Raw genomic sequence first — 24,836 nt, forward strand, 5'->3', positions numbered from 1 at the left:
TGGACAAAGGTACTCTCTGCAAACAGCCCAGGTCACCTGCAGCGGCGTGGGGACTTTGCCATCGCCCGGCCCTCTCCCTCCCGACGGCTGTGCAGAGACCAGGAATAACAGACTCGCTCCAACAGCTCTGGGGCTGTTTCCACCCCCAACTTGTTCTCCATCGTGAAAAAATGGGCAACTCCGGTCACCAGGGCTCCAGCAGAGGATGCTGGCAACGTTGTAAGACACTGCCGTTCCCTAGGCAGGAGCCGTTCCATGCACCTCCGTGACTTCCCACGCAGCTTTCCTGCGCTCTCAGGGACTCACCGCCCCGGGGCTGCAGAGGGGGAAGCTCCGGCAGTAGCTGCTGCACCAGTTCCAGTGTCTGGAGGAAGGGAAAGACTGGCTCCTGGTCAATGCAGCTCTGGTGTGCAAAGCGCTTCCACATCAGCTCCCTCGGGCAGTAACTCTGTGTTACGAGGAGCACAGACCTCGACAGAAAAAACAAGTCAGACACACGTACTTCCAGGAGAAAAAAAGTACATCCGAGAGCACATCCAAGTCATGGAGCAGCTGCCTGGAGATCCAGCCCACCGGTACAGCCACAGAAACTCACCTTAAAGGATCGGTAACCTCCAGTGGAAGAAGTTGCTCAGATTTCATGAGTGAAGTCTCACCCCCAGCAGGGCTTGGGCAGGATGCAGCACTCCCCAGCCCTGGCCCCAGGTAAGGGCAGTCAGGCATTGCCCTGGCCCAGCGCACCCCAAACACGAGCACAGGAGACACAGCAAGGATTTCAAGTGATTGCCTTTATTCACTCTCAAAATATTTTATATCCAGACCCTGCCCTGAGCTCTTCTCCTGAGAAAACTCCACAAAAGGGACCCTTCTTCCATGCAGAGTGTTTGAACGGGAGCTTGAGCAGCACCTGGAGCCAAATGAGTTCCCTCTGCCTGTGGCGCAGGGGAACGGAGCACAGAAGTGGCTGTTCCCACCTGGGGGAGCTCATGGCTCTGGAAGGAGCCAGGATCTGGCTACGCAGAGCTCCCGCTTCCAGAAGGAGAGGGCTGGAGAAGAAAAAAGTCTTGCACTGCAGCACCGAAAGCCTCAGGGACCGGCTCATCTCAGCTCCACACTCGACTTAGACCTGAAAAGGGGATAAAAAATAGCCCAGCCTGAATGAAGACCGGTTGGACTCAGCATTGCTTCAGATTTCACCTGTGTTAAGGAATTCCTGGCCGTCCCCTCTCCCCGCACTGGGTGGCGATTTTGGCTAGTTCATGCCTGGCCTCAGCCCCATATCCGCAGGATTCATCCAACAGTCTCCAAAGAAAGGAGTCATCATGGACCAGGCTGCGCTCAGAGGGCCAGTGCGGTGCGACTGATCTCACCCTACAGACACTCTGCCCTACAGATAATAGCCTGCCCAATTAAAAACCTTACTAATGAAGTTGATCATTCCCACCTGCAAAGCCCAGGTTAGGGACTGGCCACTTCCAGCACAGGCACAGTCAGCTTGAACTGTCCTTTGTCCTCCAGGACTGGTGAGATCCCACTCATGAAACACCAAAAACCCGGCAATTGCCCACAAAGGACACTCACGTGCTCCATGTCACAGCTTCCCCCACAATTCGGGCCCTAAGAAAAGCAAACTGAATCCCTCCACCGGGGACAGGGGCTCGTAAGCGCTCGGCCTTTTCCACTAAGCAAGTAATTCCTGAAAAAAAGGTAGCCACAGGTAAGTATCTGAAGTCGATGGGTCGCTGTACACTAGGAATCAACGCATCAAACCCAGCCCAAGCAAACCCCAGCCTGCAAAGCTTCACAGCACCCCTGCTCTCTACGCCCAACATTCATTCATTCTCTTGACCAGGGGGTTTCACTCCTACCTCAGACTTCCCGAAGGAGCAAGGCCAACACAGACTGTCTTCCAACAGGCCCCTCTCAGAGCAGGGCTGCACCAGCAAAGAGGCCGAGACCAGTTGGAATTTTGTTTTTCCTCCTTTTTCGACCACAAGATCGGTATTCAGATCTGATGGGAAAGGGATCTGGAGGGACAGGCTACAGAGCTCTGACAAAGGCGTTACGTCCTCACCTCGGCTCTATCCAGCAGGCAGGCCATCGGCTGAGCGAGCTCCAAAACACCAAGCAACCCTGGAAGACATCGCAACACCCCCCTTAACGTCAGCAGCAGGCTGCAGGCGCATGACTACATGTTGTTGACACACCCCACCCAGAAACCACCAGTGCCTTGCAAGAAGAAACGCCCCAATTCCTGAAAATATATAGGAGGGGCGAGTGACAGCAACAGGCAAAAGAGGCCCAGCAGTCAAAGACCTTCCCGTTGCTCTCGCATGTTGTCGGAGACCTGTAGCTATTGCACAGAGCCACAGCTCTTGGATAAACATGCAGAGTCACCACTGAGCTTTCCTGGGAAAGTCTGCTACAGCTTCAGAGCGGCAGATGGAGCAAAAGCAGAGTGATCTGCTGGGTTTGGATCAGATTTGATTCCCAGTTCTGCCACTAACAAGGCCCAGTGATGCTGAGGAGAGAAAGTCCCCTTATCCCACCCATACATGATCTCAACACAGCAGGAAATAAGGGGAGTCTGCAGTTCTTCATGACTGGATCGATACTTGTAACGGGCCCGCCAGTGGGAAATCTTCCTCTGGAGGGCCTAAGCCCAAGCATGAGCCCTACAGAGGATCCGCAGCACCTGGAACAAGCACCGCGCTGGCAGTATCTGCTAGCAGAGGGCCAGGAAATACTGCTGCTCGCTGCTCCGGCCAAGGGAGGCTATGAAGGCAATCAAATTCCCAGCGCAAGGGGAGATTCCAGAGCCTGGATCACACGTCTCACCTGCCCAACGCTGCCGAGCTGAGGCTGTCACCAGCCATCCCACACACTGGCATCACCTTCCATGCCAAGATGCTGCTGGGGAAGAATACACTCTTGAGCTTCAGGCAGATGACAGAAAAACGATCTCAAAACAACACAAAAAGCGGGATAGCCACCACCTCCCACCTCTTTGCGCACCAACTTGGACCCCAGAAGCAGGTATTTGGGGTAGCTGCTTCCTTCCAGCGACAGCACCCCCAGGCACCACCTCCACCCACAGCCAGGGCCCAGCAACGCCCAGACCCCCCCGCCCTGGGCCATGTATTTTCCTGAAATGTTGCCGGACAGTTACGGAGACTCAAACTGAGCGGCGACCGTCGAGGAAAAACCCTTCGCTCTCGGCTCCTTTTTGACTGCATCTGCCACACCACCGAGACAGACGCAGCTTCGATAGGGCCGGGCAGGCCCGCAGGGCTCCTCCGCCCAGCAGCCGCCTCTCCCGGGGTGGTTTTTTAATTCAGCCCGCTGCGGAGGTCACTCACCCACGGCGGCGCCGGCATCTTCCCCTCACGCCGGGCCCGGCCTGGGAGGGAGCAAGGCCCTCCCGCGGCCGCGCTGCCCTTCACAGCCCATCGCACCCGCCCCGAAGCGCCGCCGCCGGGGCGCGGAGCCCGCGGGGCACCGATGTGGCGGGGCCGAGCGGCGGGAGAGCCCCGGGGGAGTGCGGATGGCGGCGGATTGTCCCCCCACCTCCGCAGCCCTCGAACCTCTCTCCGCAGCCGCCATCACAGTGAGAGGGGGAGGTCAGCCGGCGGCGGGCTTTTATAGGACGGCAGCTCGAGCGCTGATTGGCTGCTGCGGCCGGGCCCCTCCCGCAGAGCCTTCTGGGAGTTGTAGTTCGCGCCGCCTACGGCCCCCACCCACCCCGCCATGACACCCCATGGCACCCCACTCCCCAAAGGATAAACGCACCCCTCTCCTCTGCCAGCAGCAGGGAAGGCAGGGGAAATCCCACCCCCATGCAGCAAGACCACGATTTGCAACCCTCCCACTTGCGCTGGGGGGTGAGCTGCGCTCCCCCACCCCACCTAAATGAATCTCCAGTCTACCCGGCACAAAGACAATTTCTCTCTCCTCTCCCCCCGCGAGGTGCGCGTCAGGGTTTGCTCTTCGAAAAGGTGAAGGCAGCAGCCACGTTTTTCCTGCTCCTTCCTTCCTTTTGGAAGGCGGGGAGGAACACCCCACCCTCAGGGAATGGAAGGAAAGTTTTTGGAAACAAAAATCTATCTGCCAAAACAATACCTCTGTCAGGTTCCTGGCTTACGATCCATAATTGGTGGAAAGGATTTAAAATGAGAGCACTTGCCAACTGGTTGGAAGGGAGTGCTGAAATTTCTGCAGGTACTGATGCTGAAGCCACAGCCACCGTGAGAAATCAGGTTGAAAAGCCCGAGACTGCTTCCTGCCCCTGAGCCCTGGAGAAAGTGCAAAAAGGGTGAGGGAGAAGAACAGTTAGTTTTTAATCTGTTCTGAGCAAAATTCACAAATGAAAAAATTCACAGTGCTCAGGAATCGCCCTTTCAAGCTGGTAACCCCACCACAGACGTGCCACATTACCAACAAAATAAGCCCAGCACCCATTTAAAGCAGACGCAAGTCTGGAAGTGAGCCCCAAACCCTGCGTGACCAAATTCTTCTAAAAACAGCCCTTGTCAAAGTCAGCAGGGACAGGTGAGGTCAGGCCCAGGACAGGTCAAAGCAGCTGGTCCTGTCCTCTACAGATCTTGCAGCTGCTCTGCCAAGTCACAAGGCATTCCCTGGACAGCCTGGATTTTCCTTGGCACAGCGACTCATGCAAGATGAACCTAGAAATCTCCCTGTCAAATCCTAGGGCAGGACAGAAACTGGAAGCTCACTGTAGCAAAAAAAAACAAAAACAAAACCAAAAAACAAAACCCACCCCCAAAACTCAAACCTTGGTAAACATCAAGTGTTTGGGAAGAGAATCTTCCAAATGCTCAACGGGGAGAATCCCCAAAGAGCAATACCGAAAACCAGTGGATGCTCAGTAGACCTCAGCCCATCATGAGAAGATGGACGGAGATCCAAAGAGAAGCAGAGAAAATCCCACTGCATCTCTGCGATGCTGGACCACAAGGTCAGCAAAGCCCTGATGAAACCTCCTGGTATGGCCTCACATCAGTCTCTTCCATAGCGCAAGATGAGGAGAAAATACTGGAAGAGGCTGCAATTCCCATCACCAGACAGGTGGGAGCAGACAACCTGCAGGGAAGTGCTCTGCGATAAACTGACAGTAAGGAAAAGCAAGTAAGAATTAGTGGTCCAGGTGGGTTGCTGTGCCTGTGGCTCCTCGGGGATCCTATGTGTTGAGGGGACAAGACAAGTCCTGGCCACGTAAAGCTCTCAATCTATATCGCCCTAACTGCGTTATCTACTGTTGCTTTCACCCTGGAAATTTTACAGCAGAAGCAGCATGATACCTGAGAAAAAAGGAGTGTGTACCAAGCAGTACCCCAAAACCCTTCTTACAAAACTGACCGCACTTGGTAAAACCATTTTGACTGGGAATAACTGCTAAGGAAGAAAAGCATAGTAACTTGGAAAAAAACAAAAGGGATTTTTGACTGAGAATAACTGCTAAGGAAGAAAAGCATAGTAACTTGAAAAAAAAAGGAGATATTTTCTGAAGAAATGCTCTAACCAAGCAAAAAGGTAAAGCAAGCTTTGTCAGAGTGACATTTTCTGAACTAGCTCCATCTATCAGTTTCTAAATGTGGCTGTTGCATTTAAAATTCATACCCTATCCTGCCATTGAATTAATTTCATGTCTAAGCAAATCCCAAGTTAAATCCAGAAACTGGTGTATCCAGTATGCTTTACAAGATGCACCGGGAGATGGCAAGGCTGGAAGGTAAAAATTCCTCTCAGATCTTGTTTAGCAGAAGCTGGGGATTAGCAAGCCAGTAATGAGAAACTGAGTATGCAAAGATCAGAGTCAAACATCTTTGTTCCTCAAAAGGGATTCACAGAAATACCTAAGGGTGTTCGGTACTTCTTGGTGTGCAGGATATGAACCCGTCTCCTGAAACCAGTCCAAGTAACAGGAATTTTCTCTAGTCAGGCACACCCAGAAAACATCATCGCCAGCCCCCATCAGACCCCTCAGCCCATACAGGGGCCTGCGCTGGTACAGACCCACATTTGCAAAAGAAATGGTTTCAAACTCTTCATCCCATTGGAAGCCCGTCAGAATTTCTCACAGGCCACCCCCAATGCTTACTGTCAAGCTTTTAATTAAACACATGTTAATGGCAACACGCCACCCCGCAGCCTTGCAGCTTATGCTTTGGAAATCACCACTTCATGCCCAACAGGAGAACACCCACGTCTTTCCAGCTCTGCAGTTGGCTAAACATTTTTCAGTCTATGTAACTCAAACGGTAATCTGAGAGTCCCTGCAATTTAATCTAAATTGGATCATCACATCTTCATCGAGTAACATAGTAAGAACGTTTGAGTTGTTTTTGTAATTACTAGTAAATGTTGCACGCTGAAAGGCAGAATACTTCATAATCTCAGTCTCAGATTTTGATGCAATTTTCAAGGATTACATAATCCCAGTGAGCTGTGATATCATCTGCCTTGGATTTCTTGCCTTTAGCACATAAAGATAAAAGCAGAATTTACCTTACTACACGGAGTCCTTGTCTTTCATCTTGTGTTATGCTAAATGGTAATTAATCAGGGCTCTTCCTGTAGCTGTCCATGAGAAACAAAATCCCACACTCTGTTTAACTTGGATTCCAAAACACAAACCCTACAAAATCCAGGTGACTGGCTGTTTTGTAGCTCCACATGAAAGTCTCCTCTGTGCTTCAGATGCTGCAATAATGGCTGGGAGCTGAAAATGAACATTAAGATGAGTAAGTGATACACAGAAAAAAGTGCAGAGAGATTAACAGCTCAACAGAACATCAGCTGAGATTCTCACAAACAACCCCAAAAGGCTGGCTCACGCATCAAGGGAACGTGGCCCAAAGCCTCACGTCAAGCTCTCTCCTAAAAGGAAATGTGTGAGCTATTTTAAGCTCTGCAGCACCAGTAAGCAGGCTGCAGCAGGTAATCTTTGCTGGCCTCTGTACTCCCAAATTGTTCTCCACATAAGGGCCCAAGGGTCTGTATACACATAGCTCTCCTAGAAACTAGGCGATTATGATGGATTGGACTAGTCATTACCAACTTTCTTTCCACCACAAAAACATTTTGCAGAGAGCAAAATGATTTTGCCACAGCGTTACTGTCTGTGCGGGGTGGTGCTCTGTGATAACCTGCTCCACTGTCCTTTACAGACAGACTTAGATGGACATGGCTTATCCATGTATTAGGAAATATTACATAGGACAGCAGTGCAGGCCAGCCTTAGAATAGCAGCATAAATTTATATGGATAAAGTAAGTGTGGCTTTAGGTCACCTCCCATAGCAAATTAGGAGGGCTGCATTATAAAAGCTAAAATTTGGGGGGATACGGAAAGATAGGCCCAAAAGAGGAGAATGAAGGGCATACAGGGTAGCACTGTTGCAGCACAGTAACAGAACAATCTACAAAGCGTTTAACAGCAGAACATTAAAGAACACCCCTTCTTTACATCACCTCTGAAATGCCACTCTATTGAACAGGCACTTTTCAAGAAGAGGAGCATCATCTGAGCTGACCAGCTACATCAGAAGAAAAAAAGCACTCTGCTCTCTTCCACTTCTCTGTTGCCTCTGAAGCACTACCATCACACGCAGGGAACATTCATTTCCTTAAATTCAGAGTAACTGAAGCTTAGGACACTGTTAACAGCCCACAGCAGAGTCAGATGCACAGCAGGAGGAAAAAATTCACAGCAGATGAGAACGCAGGGGTCCAGTAGTCCTCCAGTTCTACTTGTTCAGAAATATGCTAACTCCAGTATATGTCACCATTCCCCACATATTCACAGTGCGTTTACCATTGCAGTTGATAAAAAGACCACAGACTGACGATTATATCATAATTATGGACACAAACAAAGGTGTAGTAGAAGTAGGCTTTATGAAAGTATTTAAATTTTGTGGCAAATCTCTGCATCAACATGGGCATGGAGGCAACTAAATGCTTTGCAGTAGCAATTTCAGTTACCAAACTATTCCTTGGATAGACATTTATTACAGGTAGTTTATCTGTTCCTATTTCTCAAAGAGTTTAAGGCACAAAAGCCTGGAAAGGGCTTATAACATGTACATAAGTGCTATTATTTTCGCTTTCACTTCTAATGCAACATAATATTAGCTTAAATATATTGCTTGTCCATCCAGCTTATACAACGTCCAGTAGAAAACTGCTTTCCAGGTTAGCAACAATTTGTTGCACAATATATCGATTAGATTGCTCTGACCCGTTTTTGCTGCAAGATCTTCAGTTTCACCATATGCACTCTGACAGGACAGTGGAAGACGCTATGAAATCTTAACATCTTAATGAAACCATCAAGATGTATCCACAATGAAAAAAAGGCATGATACACAAAATAACGTTTAAACAAGGTTGCTGGTAAAAGTGTTTTAAACTGCTTGACTGATGGTGATTTATTTCCTCATACACAGGTGGAGAAGCAAGCCAAACGTGCAAGAGATCACCAGGTAGAAGGCATCGGTCTGTAGTGGTTTTCTAACGTTCCTTTCTGTCTTTACTCTCCAAAATGCTCTTCAGGTAGTTGCTTAAGAACACCGAGCTATAAACTTGCTAGCTCAAGATCGCAGCTTAGGTTAAACAGAACGTAAGCTTTCATCTACATGGTTCTTTCCTGTGCTCAAGTTACAGCAACCTTACCCAGTCACTAGAAAGCTTTTGAGCCATTTTAGTGGTATCCAACAATGATTTTTTAAAATAACACATTCATGAGAGTTGGATCAAATGACTGAAGACAGTTAAATGGGCAGCAAAACAGAAAGATGGGCAGGAACCAAAATGCAAAGGGTAATTTTACTTAAAAGACCAACATTTTTATTGTACGTTGGAGTAGAGTCTTTCCCCTGTGCCATCTCGTTGAAAGTTTATAAATTACAATTCCCAATAAGTATTAAGAGTTCATTTCAAGACAAAAGGAATAAAACTGTTGCAGTTCTAACTTTCACCATGAATAAAAGTTACCATGATGCTCCTACGATACTCATTCTGTACAGGAAAGGCCACAGTCCTCCTGTACTTTGAGTAACAGACCTGGGTGGAGAAAGGGCCACCCCTCACTACTGCAGGATCCAGGTGCAGCATAACAGTCTGGAGCGCACTGGCGGGCTTGTCACACAGACACAGTGCCTCAGCAACGAGGCTATAACACGGCTGGAATCTCTGACGAGACAGTGTCCAAAGGCTGCCAATGACAGTCCATCAAGGCATCGTAAAGCTCTTCACTCTGTTCCATAAACTGTTTATTTGCTTCATGGACGTCTAACTGAGGCGCCGGATCTAAAGGGGGAAAGACAGACAGACAAATAGGTCACATGCCAAACGTGTTAGGAAAAAACCCACACCCCGTAAACATGTTAGTTTTACTAAAACAAATGTGGGGGGAGTCACAAAACATTCCCAGCACTTGCCCAATCATGAACCTGACTAGATTAGCCCTAATAAATCTTTCTGCAATGGGCTAAGAAGTAACTACATCCAAATATGTCCCTCTTTCCAGTGGTGATTGCCCCCATAGCAGAGTCAACAGAGAGAACGCATACCTGCACCTCGCAGCCCAGTGTAGCCACTTAAACTGCCAAAGAAGGTGGGTTGGCACTAAGGCACCGGACTGCAAAGTGGAGGAGCGGAGGCGCAGGCACACGTTCCGTTCTGCTCCCTCCACTACAGGGTCAGAGTGGATGGCTGGGGACGGTAGCGTCTTACGCTGCTGCAACAAGAGTCACCAGAGCTTGTCTGCCAAAGCCTCGAACATCTCAAAGCATTTCACAGTTAGTAACCAAAGAAGTGCCAGAGACACCCAGTGAATTACGTATGAATATGTCCCTTATTTTACAGTTGGAAGAAATGTTTGTAAAGCATTTTGGAGCTGGAGAGCAACCCAGCGAGTACAATTCTGCTGCTACCAATGCACACTTAACATTTTGCAATAATTGACTCATCATATTCCAAACCACTCGTAGGATGTAAAGCTCACCTAACAACACCCACAATCGGAAGCTCAGGTTATCAGAGTAGCACAATCACATAGGTTATTAAGCGACTATCAGAGTGCAAAGCAACTAGCTGACTGAATGGAAAAACTACAAAACACATCAGGAATAAAATGCTTGTAAACATGTTTGGTTTTAGCTATGTCATGTTGTAACACATCACAGGAGAACAGAATTAAGAAAAAGGAATGATACACTGGCAATACATTATTTCATATTTTCAATTTTAACATATTAATTTAATCAATGAGAAAAAGACACCCCAGAGATGTTCTAACTATAGTACTTGTGTGTTAGTTTCAGAGAAAGGAAAGCTCTCCTGTAATGCTTTTAAAAGCCATTAAGGGCTTTCTCATTGACATCATTACTGATACCTATGGATCCTGTAAAGGATCCAGCTGCTTTTTACTGTTAGCATGTGATTTTTAAAGTTTTTTAAACAGAAGAATAAGATACACTACATAGTGCATATTCCACTCAAGACAGAAATTTGGAACTGCTAGTATGAAATGATTTTTTCTTGCATCAACAAATGAAAACTGCTTGTATGTATATCTAAAATCCCAATATAGTTTAGTGGCCCATTTCAAGCAATGACTGCTAAAGCAAATATTTTATCAGTGTGTCAACTATTTCTTTTTTAATTAAAAGCACAGTGAAGTATCCTGGGCTCTACATTCCAAGATCTTGCAGAAAAACAGAGTAGCACACCAGAAAAATACTAAAAAAAGGATAAAAGCTTGAGTACTATAGAAGATTAAAATCTCAATGCTAGTGAAGTCAATTAGTTTCAGTCCTGACAAGGTTCAGACTAGGAAGAGCAACTGTAAAATAAGGATGCAATTGCACTAGGTGATAGTGACTCCAAAATTTTCTGAGACCTCAGATTTACTCAAAGATAAAGGTACATTATACATTGAAATTAAGGGCCAATTTGAGAAAGACTATCTCTAATCAGTGCAGAACAAACAGACAACTTCCAATACAGAATCGAGAAACGTACCTTCCAATGCATCCTCACCAACTTCTTCATATGTCTGCAAGGAAAAATAAACCCCTTAGGACAGCAGATACTTATCTTCTCTTTTACGAACATCACCTGTTCATTACTACTGTCATATACCAACTTTTATAGCTGACTGATTACAACAGAATTCTTCACACATAAGCCCCATGTTCCACTCCCAACAGACTCCATGGGGGAGATCCCACACTAAACTTCTAACAGAGGCAGCAGTCCTTGAAATTCCTGTGGTGAAGCTGGGTGGCTGTCCTGATCTGTTCTACCCTCTAAAACGAGGGTTATGAAGAATCCCAGAAGGCAGTCTTAGCACTGCCTGTCCAACTGCCCATATCAAGAGAACCCTTCTACCTTGACAACTGCATTAAGAGTTGCTTTGTGTCCTCCAGACCTTTTTACCCCTCCAGTCCCAGCAATATGCCCCACATAAAGCAACAGTACACACCAGGGTCTGCTGAACAGTTTTGCTTCCTCATCAAAAAGCTACATTAAGACCCCAGAGCTTGAAGAGAAAATGTGCCCATCACCATTTTATAAGCTATGTCATGTTTCTGGGCTGACAGACCACTGAAGAGCGAGTACATCGCGCTGTCCTACCTGCATTGTGCTCTGCGTGTATCCATACTGGGGATAGCTGTAGCTGTAACTGCCTGTGTTCTGGTCATAGCCCCACTGGGCATAGTAGTTGTGATATTGTTGGTAATATTGGTTATAATTATAGTTGTACATCTGATTGTACTCCATTGGTTTCACACGATTACTTAAAAAAATAAAGCAGGAATAAGTTGCAAATAATGCAGAACAATTATGAAAAAAAGCAGTGAAATAGCTTAAGATACAATATGGTACATAGACAAGGCTTAGTCTAACATGCAAATTTCAGTCTTTAAAATATATTCACTATTTACTGCAGCAGTAGTTATCATTTGCATACATTTGCAGAAAGAAAGAAGTGGTTTACATTTAACGCCCTTTCCTGTATTCATATTCATCTTCATTAATAAACATTGCTTTCATCCTTTATGAGTTAATATAGTATCACTTCCTGGCTTTGGGAAGGGAAGAGTTCAGGACTATGAGCCTCAGTTTAGAATAATCCTGAACCATGATCCAGATTCTTGGGTCCCTTTTTCCTTCTGATAAATAGGATGAAGTTAAGTACTCTGCAGCTTCCTGAGACAAGGTACTGAGTCTTGCTTTACATGAAGAGTTAAAGATTTAGAGCCTTGCAAAGGAACTGGGGTTTTCTTTAGTAAGAATGGACAAAAACCTCTCCCTTCTGCTACTACTGAACAGAAGCCTAAGCAACAACTTGTCCCCATTCTCACTGAACTGGGTGGTCTTCAATGCACATAGTTGGAAGAGCTCATGAAGTAAAAAGGACTACAAGTAATTAAAAAAATAAACTTAAATAGCCTGTGAGCTGACTAAAATTCCCATTCCTTGCCATAAAGTGGCAGCATTCCCAAGGAACTAGGAATCCCACCTGGTTATCAAGATTTGAAATAATGAGATGACAAATATCGTTTGAAAATGAAAATATGTCACACATAAAGCTATGTCTAATGATGAAATTAGTGAGAAGTAGGAAGAGGGAAACATCAATCTTCTCACCACGATACACCCCCTTTTTCTGCTTTTCTCTTCCTTATCCCCCCAAGACTTCTGAGGTCGCTGAAAATCTAAATATTATTCAAATAGGGAGCAATTACTATTATTCGTATTACCCTAGTGCTACGAGCCCCAAGTCAGACCAGGATCTCATTGTATCAGGTTCTGAACAAACACAGAAAAAAAAGTTAATCCCTGCCCCAAAAGACTTATATTTAGTAGACATTATAATAGAATTAGCAAGGTAATTGAGCTTTGCTATCCAGAAATCAATAAGCAGATTTAGACTATTTCAATTTAATGCAAAGGAACATATACTTTAAAAATAATCATATTTAAATACAGTGTGTGTACATGTGTGTGTATTTAATAATGTATACAATTAAAAACAGTGCAAAATGCTTAGTCTTGATCTAATGTTACAATTTTTTTGAATTCCTGTGCATTCTGATACTCTAGCTACTTTACTATATTTGTGGGTATTCCTTCACTTTGTGATGGAAACATCCAGGAAATGTATCCAAACCACTAAAAGACATTTAAAAATACACGTGATTTCACATCAAGGTCCTCTTATACAAACGTTATACAAACGTCTGGCTGCTCTTATACTCACGCTTTTGGTATAGCCACACTCAAGCGTACAGGTTTAGAGCCCAACCCCACAGCTCCTTGACACTCTGTCAGCGCTCTTTTCTGTTCCAGTTCATCCGTGAATTTCACGAACCCGTAACCTCTACAGAGATACAGAATAACTCATATAAAACAAAACCAAAAAAGCTGTGCCACTTTTAAAAAAATATTTACAGTAAAGTCAAAATTGGTTTTAAAAAACAGAGCAAATGAAACACTTTGGCTAGGGCTGTCCCTGCTTTTAGTAGAGATTAAATGATTCCGCCTGCCAGTTGCTTTTGCAAAATGCTTGAAACTGTACGTCCAAGCTTCAGCAGTACTTTCAAGGGCTGGACTAAAGTAAAGTAATTCTTGTGCCAGTGGATTCTGGGGAATTGGAAGTGAGCTGACAGAAGACATGTTGAAATGCAGGAACAGACAGTAGCAAAGCCTCAAATCTATACTGGGAGGATACAGATAATCTAAACAGTTGCAAGTCAGCACAGGATTGACAAGACATAGGCACTGTTTATATCTAAAACTGCCCCACTGTGAAGGAAAACATTGCTCTTCTGTAGGATCAACTGAGATACACTTTCCAATCAAGTCCTTTTTTCAATAGGAAAATATTCAAATAGGCTTTCTGTCATTCCTAACAATGGCATGGCCCTATCAGCATTCTCAACAGTGGACCTGAAAACGAGCTCTTAACATCAAGTTGCTAAAACTTGCTCTGATAGCACAACTTGAACAAGGATAGCACATAGCCAGCAACCCCTCGACTCTGTAGCAATCCTTCACTGCAGTGCTAGCAGTACTACATGTCAGCCAGACAGAAAATATTAACTCCCCTCCAACCCCAAAGGTCCTTTGCGTGGGATTCTGATGCTGTAGTGAGTCAGAAGCAATGCAACAGCATCCAAGACGGCAGTGCCAGGATCCCAAGATGGGATGGGCCGCCTCACGCAGCAGAAAGATCAAAGACTTAGGTGTGGGAGGGAAAGAGGTATCCATCTAGGTGAAGGAAGGAGTTTGGGAGGGAAAGGGCTTGTCTACCTGGGGAAAAGAATGAGCTGTAAGCAAGGGTGTAAATTTACAGCATATCTATTCTGTGGAAACTCTTAAACACCAAGTAACATGCTATTTTGAAAGCAGCATCCCCTAGTATTCATAGTAGGTCCACACTGGAAGCTATTACAGAGCAGTTCGTGCCCTATAAAATGCGGTATCTTGCATAGCAAGCTATACACACAAGTCCAAATATGTATCTTTATACATATATGCATGTACGTATGTGTACTCCTCACATACAGGAGACCAAACCTAAGCTCAGGCTTATTTATATACAAACTGGATAATTAAGCAAGAGCAAAACTCTACATCAGTACACATTCTGTTTAACTTGCCCTCTGTGAAAGGACTGTGGCAAATTAAACCAGTGCAAGTCAACTTTTAAGTCAGTTTAAGTCAGTTTTAGGTGTTCGCACACCGAAGCGTGTAAGTTTCTAAGCTGCTACAAAGGCTCCTGCAGCATTTCGGATGGGACCAGGAATGGCTAAGTGAAACGGGGAATATTGGCCGTTCCAAAATAGAGATGGACAGATAAAGACTTGGATGTAGTGCAGCAAGGAAGCCAGTGATTCTTCCAACTTTTCCAGACACTTAGTTTTTTCGCACCAATGGCTAAACCAGATTTTAGTACAGAAGAAAATCCACTAAGAAATCATTTCTTTGTGGCCAGGACCTCCCTGGCAGACATTCTGTCTTGTCCCTGCAGTTAGGAGAAGCCCCCAGCCTGCACCCTCAGCAAAAAGCAAAGAAGCAGGCACAGCACTATGGCATCAGGCTGCAAGCTCCTCTCTTGCCTGGACAAGAGGTGCTGGGAGGAGGCCTTCCTGATCTACCAGCCCTGGCTGGAAGGGCCAGCGCTTCACTAGGCATATCTGCAAGCCCCAAGTTCCTCTCTCGCATCACACTAACACTTGCAGTTGCCTCAGCTTTGAGTAACTGCACAAGTCACAACAAAGCCCCTGGCAGCAACACCCTGGCACTGCTAGGGGAGATAGCTGTGCTCTTCCCAGCAATAGGTCTTTAAGTCCCTGCTCCTTCCTCCCTTCCCAAGCTACCACAGATTCTCCTTCCCTAAGGTCTGCACTTACAAACAGTTCCCAAAGCCCAACTAATGGCCCAACGTGCATCACCCAACACCTATTTTGCAGGCAAAGATTGAAGCAGGTGCAGCAAAAGAAGAACTGCTAGGTTTACACCTCTGAGGAGGAGGAGGCACCTGGAGCCCACCCCAGCAATATTGGTCTCAGGTGAGGTGGCAGTAACAGCATGAGTGCTTAACAGCCAGAGAGTGAGTGAGCAGCTCTGCAAGAGGTTCAGGTTGCACATGAAGAAGAACTTCATTATTAGGGAGGTAGTACAGCTCTGGAACAGGCTGCCCAGACAGGTTGTATTATCTCCATCCTGGGACGTTGTCCAGGCTACACAATTCATGGCTGACCTGATCTAGCATTGGCAGCAGTCCTGCTCAGAGTGGGAAGCTGGACCAGAGACCAACAGAGGTTCCTTCAAACCAACACATCTAAGACTGAGAAACCTTCTGTGAGAAAGAGGGGAGATCTACAGCCATATTCTAAGTTGTATCACAACATTCTCATAGGTATTACATCAGAATATTGTGTTTCATTGAAGCCATGTTCTGTTTTGAAAACAAGGGTGCTCACCAACTGGTCCCTCTTCTAGGAAAATACAGTTTCATTTTCTGCTGTTTAGAAGAAGTTTTAATAACATTAAGAAATCTGACTTTTTGACATCTGTTTCTGGCAAGACATTTCCAGTAAGGATGAACAAGGCGGCTACTAAGTACCTGACAATGAATCATAGCTTTGTTTGCCCTACCCTGTTTGAAACACAAACCTGTAAAGCTTTCACAGGAATATACACTCAATAGCCTAAAGACTGTAAAAGCACAATTCCATCTTGAGAGTTCAGGAAGACAATGTTTCAAGATTACTTAGACATTTTTCAGCATTTTCAGAAGTGCAATAACATACTGCCAATACACAAAGGGCATCACACTGACAGAGGAGTGACAATACACTGTGGTGACTACCAAAACCCAAGCATGCTGTAGACTGAATGTCCAAGAACATTGTATTTTAAGGTTACTAAAATCTAAGCTGATAGAACTATTCCTTTTCCCTTGCTGCATTATATCTTTCCTGTTGCTGCATGTGAAGTGAAAGAAAAGAATGAATAAAAGATGACTTACTTGGATACTCCTGCCTGGTCCAAAACAACTTTTCCACCTCTACACGATGGATAAACTTTAACAAAAAATTCATATAACATGCCATCATCCACATCAGGAGTCAGGTCTCCCACAAAAAGTGAATATTCTGGACTAAAGAAATCAAAAGAAAACTTCTTAAGCACAATCATAAAAAAAAAAGAGGCATGCTGAGTGACAGCTAACATTTAGCCTAAACATTTGACTTCAGAGAAAAGCGATATTAAAAGACCATTTAACGGATACTTTAAAGTGTCGCCAGTTAAGTTGCTTAGGTGACTAAAATTTTTATTGACGCTGCTTTTTCAAGTTAATTCAAGCAGCACAACCAATCTACTCAATACTGGTTTTTATTTCAAGATAATTTCATTGCTTATTTCTCACAGGATATCTCGGGATTTGTAACATGGCAAGAAAACATTAATGTCTCAATTATAGATTTGCTATTTCCAATCATTGATCTTAAATTATAATATAAGAATTAAGATACTTTGATGCTACAAAGTTTAAATACCTTAAAAAGACACTCATGACAAATATGCTGTGCCACACAAAAGGCAAAGCATAAAACTGACAGGCAGTCTAAGTCACCCTCCCTCTGCTAAAGACTGGCAATGACGAACTTGTGGGTTTACATATTTTGAATACTCCTTGCAAGGCAATTGATAAAGAGACATTAAGCAGGCAAAACTAATATTTAAATATTGAGCATTTACCTGTTATCGGGCTGTTTTCCATATGTTGCATAATTCAATTTAAATCGCTTTGCCTGAAAGAAGGCAAAAATGAATCCATACATTCAAATGTTCTCATGTGAATCCAAACGATTAGGAAAAAATACAATAAGCTGATTTGACACAACTTTCTTAATGCTGACAGATGTTCAATGTCATCAGGCCAGCCAGTTAAGGTATCAAGGACAACATTTTTATTTGACATCAGTACAGCTATACTAATGAAAAGCAGCAAAGAACCTGCACCAAGAGGTTTGGCCTAACTTTATTTCAACAGTTTATAAAGCTAGCAAGAGACAGGTGAACCTTACATAGCACCAAATTTTTCTATCTTTAAGGAAGACAGGAAAGCAGAGGTAGCAACGACAAATATTAAATGACTTCTAATTTCAAGGTCTTAAAATGAAGTGACAGCACAGACCACCGGACATTTGCGATTTATATGAATACTGGCAGACCAGAATCAGCCATACAGGAAAATGGAATCAACCCCCAAGCCTGGAAGTATGGCTAAATACTTCGCTCAAGATGATGTGCTCATTTAGTAAGATCCAAAATTAAGGGTTTTTTTAAGAATTACCTGTCATTGGACACTAAAGGTCTCCCTAAACTGCACCTGATTTTATTTTTTAAACAAGTTTCCCAGGAGCCTAGATTTGTGCCAACTGGCACATCTGGAACTCCCCACCCCTATCCGGTAGGGTTCAGCAACTTGTACCCAACTCACATTTAAGTCTAGCCCAAGATCTAAGGAGCAGCTGATCTCCTGCCTCAAAATCCCAAGGGTCTCAATCCCATGGGCATTCTTATATGGTGCTTAGCACACAATAACCCAAGCAGGTTCACTACAAAGTGCAATGGTAACTGCTATTTTCTTCTGAAACATGTCTGACAGGAAGAAGCACAGGGTTGCACTCCTTTACAAGAACACTGGTGTCTGAACTCACCCAGAGAGTGTAAGACCCAAGCTGGATGCCCTCATCAGCTTGAGGGGCTTCAAAACCATTTTTCTATCTCCCAACAGGCTTCCAAAGCAGATATCCATCTGCACTACACAGTGGCATAGCAAGCATTCAAGGGGAATTTGGCCAAAGAAAGCAAGCCTACCGTGAATCCATAACCTAGAGATCAGGACATTTGTTTAGTATAGTGGAGAGCCTAGTGTGCTCCTGTACCTTGTATGATGTATTTTCTTCCCTCAAAGATAGCGTAAATAATTCTTGGGAAATAGAGCAAAGACTTAACTCTAGGCTATAATCATGTTCCTTGCATGCTTGCATTCACTGGTGCACAGTGGTACACAACTCTTTCTGTGGACCATTTACAAGCTAGTACAAAATTTAGATTGCACTTTGAAGCACCTTCACCTTTTTTTTGGATCTCACTCTTCATAGAAATATTTTGGGTTTAAAATCAATGAAAGACCGAGAGTACTTCCATTCAAATGGGAACTGGGGACACTAATTCTGTAAAACAGAGACAGCAACAGCACTGTGGCTCTCTGTTATTCCTTTGGCTGATTCAGTATTTAAAAATAAATAAAAGTGAGCCACACTCAGTTTTGTGTAAACAAGAGAGAAAGTATCTAAATGCAAGAGACGAGCTGGACAGCTGCCTGCTGAGTGCACTGATTTAGGCTGCCTACATCGGATCTCGTGTCTGACATCTGTAATTCTCTCCATGTGTTATGTAAATCATCCCTCTACACAACACCACATTTCAAATTAAACTGTGGATAAAGACAGGTATTCCCGAAATCAAACTTCAATTATTATATTACTCCTTGCAAGAGCTGCTCTCTTTCTCTCTCTAGTGACTACAGAAGGCACCTAGGAAGATTAGCTTCCCTTACTCATGGGCTCTGATTTGCATATTAAACAGGACAGGTGAAACAGATACCTCCAGGCCTCTCATCTACCCCTTTTAATGGGGGACACCATCCTCTCAGGAAGGCTGACCAAATAGTTCAACCTGAACTTCCAGGTTTCCTACTCAGGGTATTAACTACACTGAAATAGGCACAATTTACCTTACTACATCACACCATAATTGAGGTGATTCTAGAGCTGCTTTATGAACCAGTCATCCTAGCTACTGCAGCCAACTTCTGTGGGTACAACAGACAGCTGTGTCAGCCATCCCATTTTAATCTACTAAACATTCGAGTCAACATCCTAAAATTAGCCTCTATGACTATTTCTCCTCTTCTTCCTAACTACCTAGCTTTTATGTATCCGAGATATTTGTTATGTATTGCAATTATACAATGGTCTAGCTCTTTCTCCACTGTAAATAGGTTTGAATAACTTTTGTTTGCTAAGGGCCAAGAACAATGGAAGGCTTAAAAATTATGTTCCTCTGGCAAATCAAAGTTACTCAAAACTCAGTGTGAACTTGCAAGTTCATCTTGTACATATATATCAACATACACACTGTAACAAATTAATATGGAACTACAAACGGAGAGAGACAGAAGGACTGAAGTAGGTATACTCAATCTATTTTTTCCTTGTTCTTCTCTGGTTTCTCATTAGTCCAACTTTGGTAATAGTAGACAGGGTCAGAAATGAAAAAACACATCACAACATTTCTATACCTGGATTTTATCCAGACATTCACATAGAAATCAGTGGGTTTTTTCAAGAAGTTTATGAGCGAGAACACTAATAGTTTTATGTTCATTATTTTAAAGAAAAGAAGAATCCCAGTTTGCCAACTATGGAATTTGCCTGTAATCACTCAAAATACAGATTCTACACTATCTATTCCTTCCCAGTTTTGGTTCTCAGCTGGCTGCTTTCATTTACTTACCGGTGTAGCACCAGGAAGCGGTTTTCCATTGATTTTGTGTAAACATTTCTCTGCAGTAGCTAGATCTGCAAATTCTACAAAGCAATAGCCTGCTGGAATTCTGAACATATGACATAGGAAAGGAGAGAGAAAGACTTCAGTTCAAAAACACATTTGAGGAGGAATATTATATTTTTAGATAACTGGTAGGAAATTTGCTATAGTTGCAATACTTAAAACAATTTCTTTTTCAGAGTATAAACATTAGCTACCAAAAAGAAGCTAGCAAAGTAATCTTGCATCTCAAGGAAAGCGATAGCCCCTACTTACCAGTAAGCCATGTCAACATAAGCACATAGAAAATAGTTTTGCTCACAATTAGTTTACTTCCTACTTTCATTGACTATAAATTTTCCCACCCAAGTTTAAACAATTGAAAACTGAAATTACAACATTTACAAGAATATGAAACTACTTTATTCTTTTTACAGTCACTCATTTTATTCCAAATGAACTCCAAAGGTTCTCATATTGCTCTTTCTAAGTCAGACTTCCCACCTCTGCCAGCATCACGTAGCTGCACTAGTGCAACGATTAACACAGACTAGTTACTGAAGCCTTCAGCCCGGGAGCTGTAGTTCCCAGAGGGACTGTATGGCATACATATGCTGCTCTGAATGACTGCTGAAGTACTGCAGGATGAGGGCCAAACATGAGGTTTGTTGATGGTGAGGTCGAAGAGCCAGCAATTGTCCTCTCCATTGCTATCATCAATATACCCATATTGTTGGCAGCAATGGTGAAAAGCTCAAAGGGAAAATCACTCTTATCTGGACAGGACTACAGCGATGCCATACAGAAGGCAAACGGTTCAATCCAAATGCACTGGTAGAACAAACTGAGAACAAGCATAAACAGTTACCCTGTCAACCTGTTTCGAATGATTTTTACACTCAGTACAAGCTCTCCCATGGTGGCAAAGGCTCTTGAAACAAAGTTTTCATCCATGTATGGCTCCAGCTATAAAAGCAAAAAAAAAAGAGTTAGACCAGGGCATCTACAAAAAGGAGAATATATGTGTCAATGTCACCCTAAGCAGTTAAAACATTATTGAGAAGTATTTTACCCTTACACTTCAAAAAGAAGACTCATTTAAGAGGGTCGATGCCACTCAAAACCAGCAGGCATGCATGAACCAGGCTCAACAGTCTGCAAAGTGGAACCCAAGAGACAGCATGAATTTCAGAGAACAGGGAGCTTTCACAGAAGGACAAAAGCCACTCAGAAACATACAGCAACAAACTGAGCGTTCACTACACGGAGCAGGGGATAAGGAGATGGCAGGCTCTTCTCTGTATGCAAACAGAGGTTGGGCCAGCGCTATCAGTACCCAGGCGCTGCACAGCCCGGGATGCTATGACAAACGGGCGGCATGCGTCAGGTAACACAGCCCCCATCAAGCTGGGGTAGGGGTCTGCAGAGCCATGTCTACCTTGCATAACTGTGGAGATATGCAGGGCAGCACTTGGAGGGGAGACCTCTAATCGCGTCCCGCAGTAGGTCTGCACTTTGTACTGCACGTGGGTGCACTGACCGTGTTTATGTCGTAGGTGAGAGGGTGGCACTGTGCATGTCAGAGTGTGCGTGAAGTGCAGGGCAGTGCTGCTGTGTGAGTGAACACGCTGGAAGGCAGGTGTCTGTATGGTGTAAGTGACTGAAAAGTATGAAATGGCACTGCAATTTGGACTAAATATATGATGGACTGAGCGAAAAGGATGCCTCTCCGTGTAGTAGAAAGTGGAGGAGGGAACTAACTGAAATTAAAGTTTTGTGCAATACACATACTGATAGGGAGCACTACATGTGACAGGTAACACGGGGCCAGGGTGTGTCAGAAATATATAGAGCTCCATATATATAAGTATATGTACCTGTGTGAGTAAGACAGATGGCCTTGTGGTAACTGACAGCCCTTGAGTGTGTTCGTATGTCTGTCAGGTACCAGGTGGCTCCGTCACTTGTGTGTGTGACAGAATGTGCAGACTTGTGCAGTATCTGGTAGTGGGTGACCATATTGCACTCACATGTACAAAAGGTGGCAGATGCCCTGCAGAAGTGTGAGTGTGGAGCAGAAAGGACTCTGTTACATGTGCCAGAAGCAGAAGGTAGCACTACTCTGTACAGACATGCCACACAGAGGGTGATCCTCTGGTGCGTGTGTACAGGAAAGCCGGACTCATAAAGGCTGTATATTTACGTATGTGTTTCAAAGAGCCACGGCCTGCTTGTGAGAAAGGTGACTGAAAAAGAACATGGCCTTATGGTGGAGAGGTGGTAGATAAACCTTTACGTGGGTAAAAGAAAGAGACAGCAGACTCCACGGAGTCTGCTTGCATGAGTGGCAGGCAGTGGAAGAATCCCTGATGTGTCAGCGTATGCGCACAATGCAACAGCAAACTTGGTGTGCGTGAGTGTGTGTTTAAGAGAGGAGCATCCAGTGGGATCCTCAGTGATGTGCTGGGTTGTATGTACACACACAGATGAGACAGACCGAGGAATAGCACAGGGTGCATGTGTGTGTGCAAGCAGGACTATGCAATATGCTGGTGTGAGTCTGTAAAAAAGGGGCTGGAGAAAAATGTGCGTGCAAGTAACAAGCAAGATGGAAATTGTGATACGCTGGTATAACTGCATATGCGTATCTGTACATATATACAGGTGTATGCAAGCATGTGGCAGGCAGCAAGGACACTACAATACAGTGGTGGGATTGCCTATGTGACTGTGTAAAAGTGGCAGACAGTGAGTGCAGACTACAATACAACGTGAGCACATACATACAGGCATGTGTGGGTAGCAAAGCACTACAATACACTGGGTGTGAGTACACATACATGAGCGTGTATGAAAGCGTGTGTGTGTGTACAGTGGCAAGTGGTGAGGGTGCACGAGTATGAGTGTGTACGCAGTGTGTGTGAAGGGCAGACAACAAGGAACACTGTGGGGTGTGTATTGCTGTGTGAGTGTGCCCACGGCGTGCATGTGAGCAGGCAGCAAGAGACACCCTGGGGTGAAGAAGCATCTGCGAGTGTGCTGCCAGGTGCACATGCAGGCAGGAATGAGTGAAATACTGGGGTGTGCAAGTGCTTACGAGTGTGCGTGCATGTAGGGGAGTGCAAATTCTTATAAGCATGCGAGTACACCCACAGGTGTGCATGTGTGTGGGGCAGGGAGTGAGGGATACTCTTGGATAGGTGCATACAAGCATGCGAGTGCAAGTAAGCACAAGTGCCTACAAGTGTGAGCACAAGCAAATGGGCCTAGCAGCACAAGCATGAGTGCGAGCGTGTGAGCGTAAGTGCCTTAGAGCGTATGACCACAAGCGCGTAAGTGCCTACAAGCACATGAGTATATAAGCCAGCATATAAAACCTAGAAGCATGCAAGCATACAGGCTTGTGAGTATGTGAGTGAGCGTGTAAGTGCCTAATGGAGCATGAGCACGAAAGTGTGAGAACATGTCAGTGCCCACAAGCGTGCCTGCCCACCAGCGTGAGCGCAGGCAGCACGGGACACTGGTGTAAGTGCCATGAGTGTGCCTGTGACCCTGGCTGCGGGCAGGCAACGAGGGTCACTCTGGGTGTGTGTCTAACGTGTCTGCGAGCGTGTAACAGCTCAGAAAGGTGCCTGCCGGGCTGGGGTTAGGATCTCTGTGCGTGTGTTTGTGTGTCAGCCCGTGTGAGTGTGTGTGTCAGCCTGCGCGAGCCTGCCAGCGTGCACAGGAGGGAGTGTGCGTCAGAGTGTCAGTCAGTTCGGGAGTTTATGCGTGTGTCAGAGTGTGTGAGGGTCCGTGAGGCTGTGTCAGCGCCTGAGGGTGTCGGGGCGAGGGTGTCAGTCGGTCAGTCGGGGCGAGGGGGTCAGTCGGTCAGTCGGGGCGAGGGAGTCAGTCCGTCAGTCAGTCAGTGTGAGGGTGTCAGTCGGCGCGAGGGTGTCAGTCGGTCAGTGCGCCCCAGCCCGCGGTCGCCCCGGGGCCGGCCGTCCCGGCCGCTGCCCTCCCGCCTCCCGCCGGCCAGGCCGCCCCGCTGCCCGCCTCACAAAGCCCCGCGCGGGTCCCGGCCGGACACTCACGTCCCCCATCCACAGGCTGGCGGCCATGCTGCTCCCGCAGGCCCCGGGGCGGGTTCAGCGGGGCCGCGACTTTCGCCTACCCGGCTCGGCTCGGCTCGGCTCGGCCCCGCCGCCGCCGGCGCCGCCTCACGCCGAGCCCGCGGCCCGCTCCGCCGCCGCGCTGCCCCGCCGCCTCCTCCGCGGCGCCCGGCGGGCGGAGAGAGCGGCGCCCCCGCCGCCACGGGCGCCCCGGCCCGCGGCAGCGCCCCCTGCCGGCAGGAGGAGCGCCAGCCGTGCGGGCGGGGGGGGGGGGAGCGCGCAAGATGGAGGCGGGTGTGAGGAGGGGGAAGAGGGTTGGGTTTGGGGGCTCCTTGAGGAGGTTTTTGGAGCGTCGGGAGGAGGGTTTGGGGTGCTGGGAGGTGGTTTGGGACGCGGGGAGGCCTGAGGTGAGGGGGAGGCCTGCGTGGGGGGAGGGTGAGACGAGGGGCCCAGGGCGGGAGGCAGGGAGGGGGGAGGCAGGAGGGGGCTGAGGGGCCATGGGGAAGGCGGGTGGACGGAGGGGTGGATGAGGCAAACTCGGCTGGGAAGGCGGGTCAAGCCTGGGTGAGGCTATGCGGGGACT

The 24,836-nt window shown here is 46.0% G+C and overlaps 1 protein-coding gene and 4 non-coding genes across 9 annotated transcripts; all 5 read right to left on the reverse strand.

The window, feature by feature from the left end:
- Nucleotides 1–768: 768 nt before the first annotated feature.
- Nucleotides 769–24,434, reverse strand: TRNAU1AP (tRNA selenocysteine 1 associated protein 1). Of its 5 annotated transcripts, none has more exons than XM_052810975.1 (16): nt 24,236–24,434; nt 21,031–21,128; nt 20,130–20,229; nt 17,301–17,353; nt 16,567–16,698; nt 13,291–13,410; nt 11,661–11,823; nt 11,046–11,079; nt 9,593–9,759; nt 7,491–9,329; nt 6,526–6,739; nt 4,120–4,292; nt 2,839–2,910; nt 2,075–2,133; nt 1,582–1,696; nt 769–1,126 (listed from the first exon to the last, which is right to left on the reverse strand). In XM_052810975.1, the coding sequence occupies exons 1-9, from the start codon at nt 24,260–24,262 to the stop codon at nt 9,752–9,754; spliced, it is 735 nt and encodes a 244-aa protein (XP_052666935.1). In that variant the 5' UTR covers nt 24,263–24,434; the 3' UTR covers nt 769–1,126; nt 1,582–1,696; nt 2,075–2,133; nt 2,839–2,910; nt 4,120–4,292; nt 6,526–6,739; nt 7,491–9,329; nt 9,593–9,751. The 5 variants fall into 5 exon arrangements, with proteins under 5 accessions (XP_052666935.1, XP_052666934.1, XP_052666931.1 ...); XM_052810974.1 differs by lacking the exon at nt 9,593–9,759 and adding an exon at nt 21,241–21,317 and having other exon boundaries at nt 24,236–24,433; XM_052810971.1 differs by lacking the exon at nt 9,593–9,759 and having other exon boundaries at nt 24,236–24,433.
- LOC128153171 (small nucleolar RNA SNORD99) lies at nt 1,262–1,332 on the reverse strand. Its single transcript, XR_008238867.1, has one exon. It is a non-coding gene; the product is annotated as a small nucleolar RNA SNORD99 (small nucleolar RNA).
- On the reverse strand, nt 1,919–2,036 carry LOC128153162 (small nucleolar RNA SNORA61). Its single transcript, XR_008238858.1, has one exon. It is a non-coding gene; the product is annotated as a small nucleolar RNA SNORA61 (small nucleolar RNA).
- Nucleotides 2,261–2,391, reverse strand: LOC128153160 (small nucleolar RNA SNORA44). Its single transcript, XR_008238856.1, has one exon. It is a non-coding gene; the product is annotated as a small nucleolar RNA SNORA44 (small nucleolar RNA).
- On the reverse strand, nt 3,135–3,279 carry LOC128153176 (small nucleolar RNA SNORA16B/SNORA16A family). Its single transcript, XR_008238871.1, has one exon. It is a non-coding gene; the product is annotated as a small nucleolar RNA SNORA16B/SNORA16A family (small nucleolar RNA).
- Nucleotides 24,435–24,836: the final 402 nt, after the last annotated feature.

The sequence above is a fragment of the Harpia harpyja genome, chromosome 16, assembly GCF_026419915.1.
Source record: "Harpia harpyja isolate bHarHar1 chromosome 16, bHarHar1 primary haplotype, whole genome shotgun sequence".
Lineage (NCBI taxonomy): Eukaryota > Metazoa > Chordata > Aves > Accipitriformes > Accipitridae > Harpia > Harpia harpyja.

What these genes read in the sequence shown, in the direction of transcription:
- TRNAU1AP (XM_052810973.1), bottom strand. Translation starts at nt 24,262, where the DNA reads ATGGCCGCCAGCCTGTGGATGGGGGAC. An exon ending in CGCTTCCTGGTGCTACACCG is followed by an intron (nt 17,354 to 20,129) that starts GTAAGTAAATGA and finishes GCCTTCTTTCAG; the next exon opens with GCAAAGCGATTTAAATTGAA. An exon ending in AGTGTGGCTATACCAAAAGC is followed by an intron (nt 11,824 to 13,290) that starts GTGAGTATAAGA and finishes TATTTTTTTAAG; the next exon opens with TAATCGTGTGAAACCAATGG.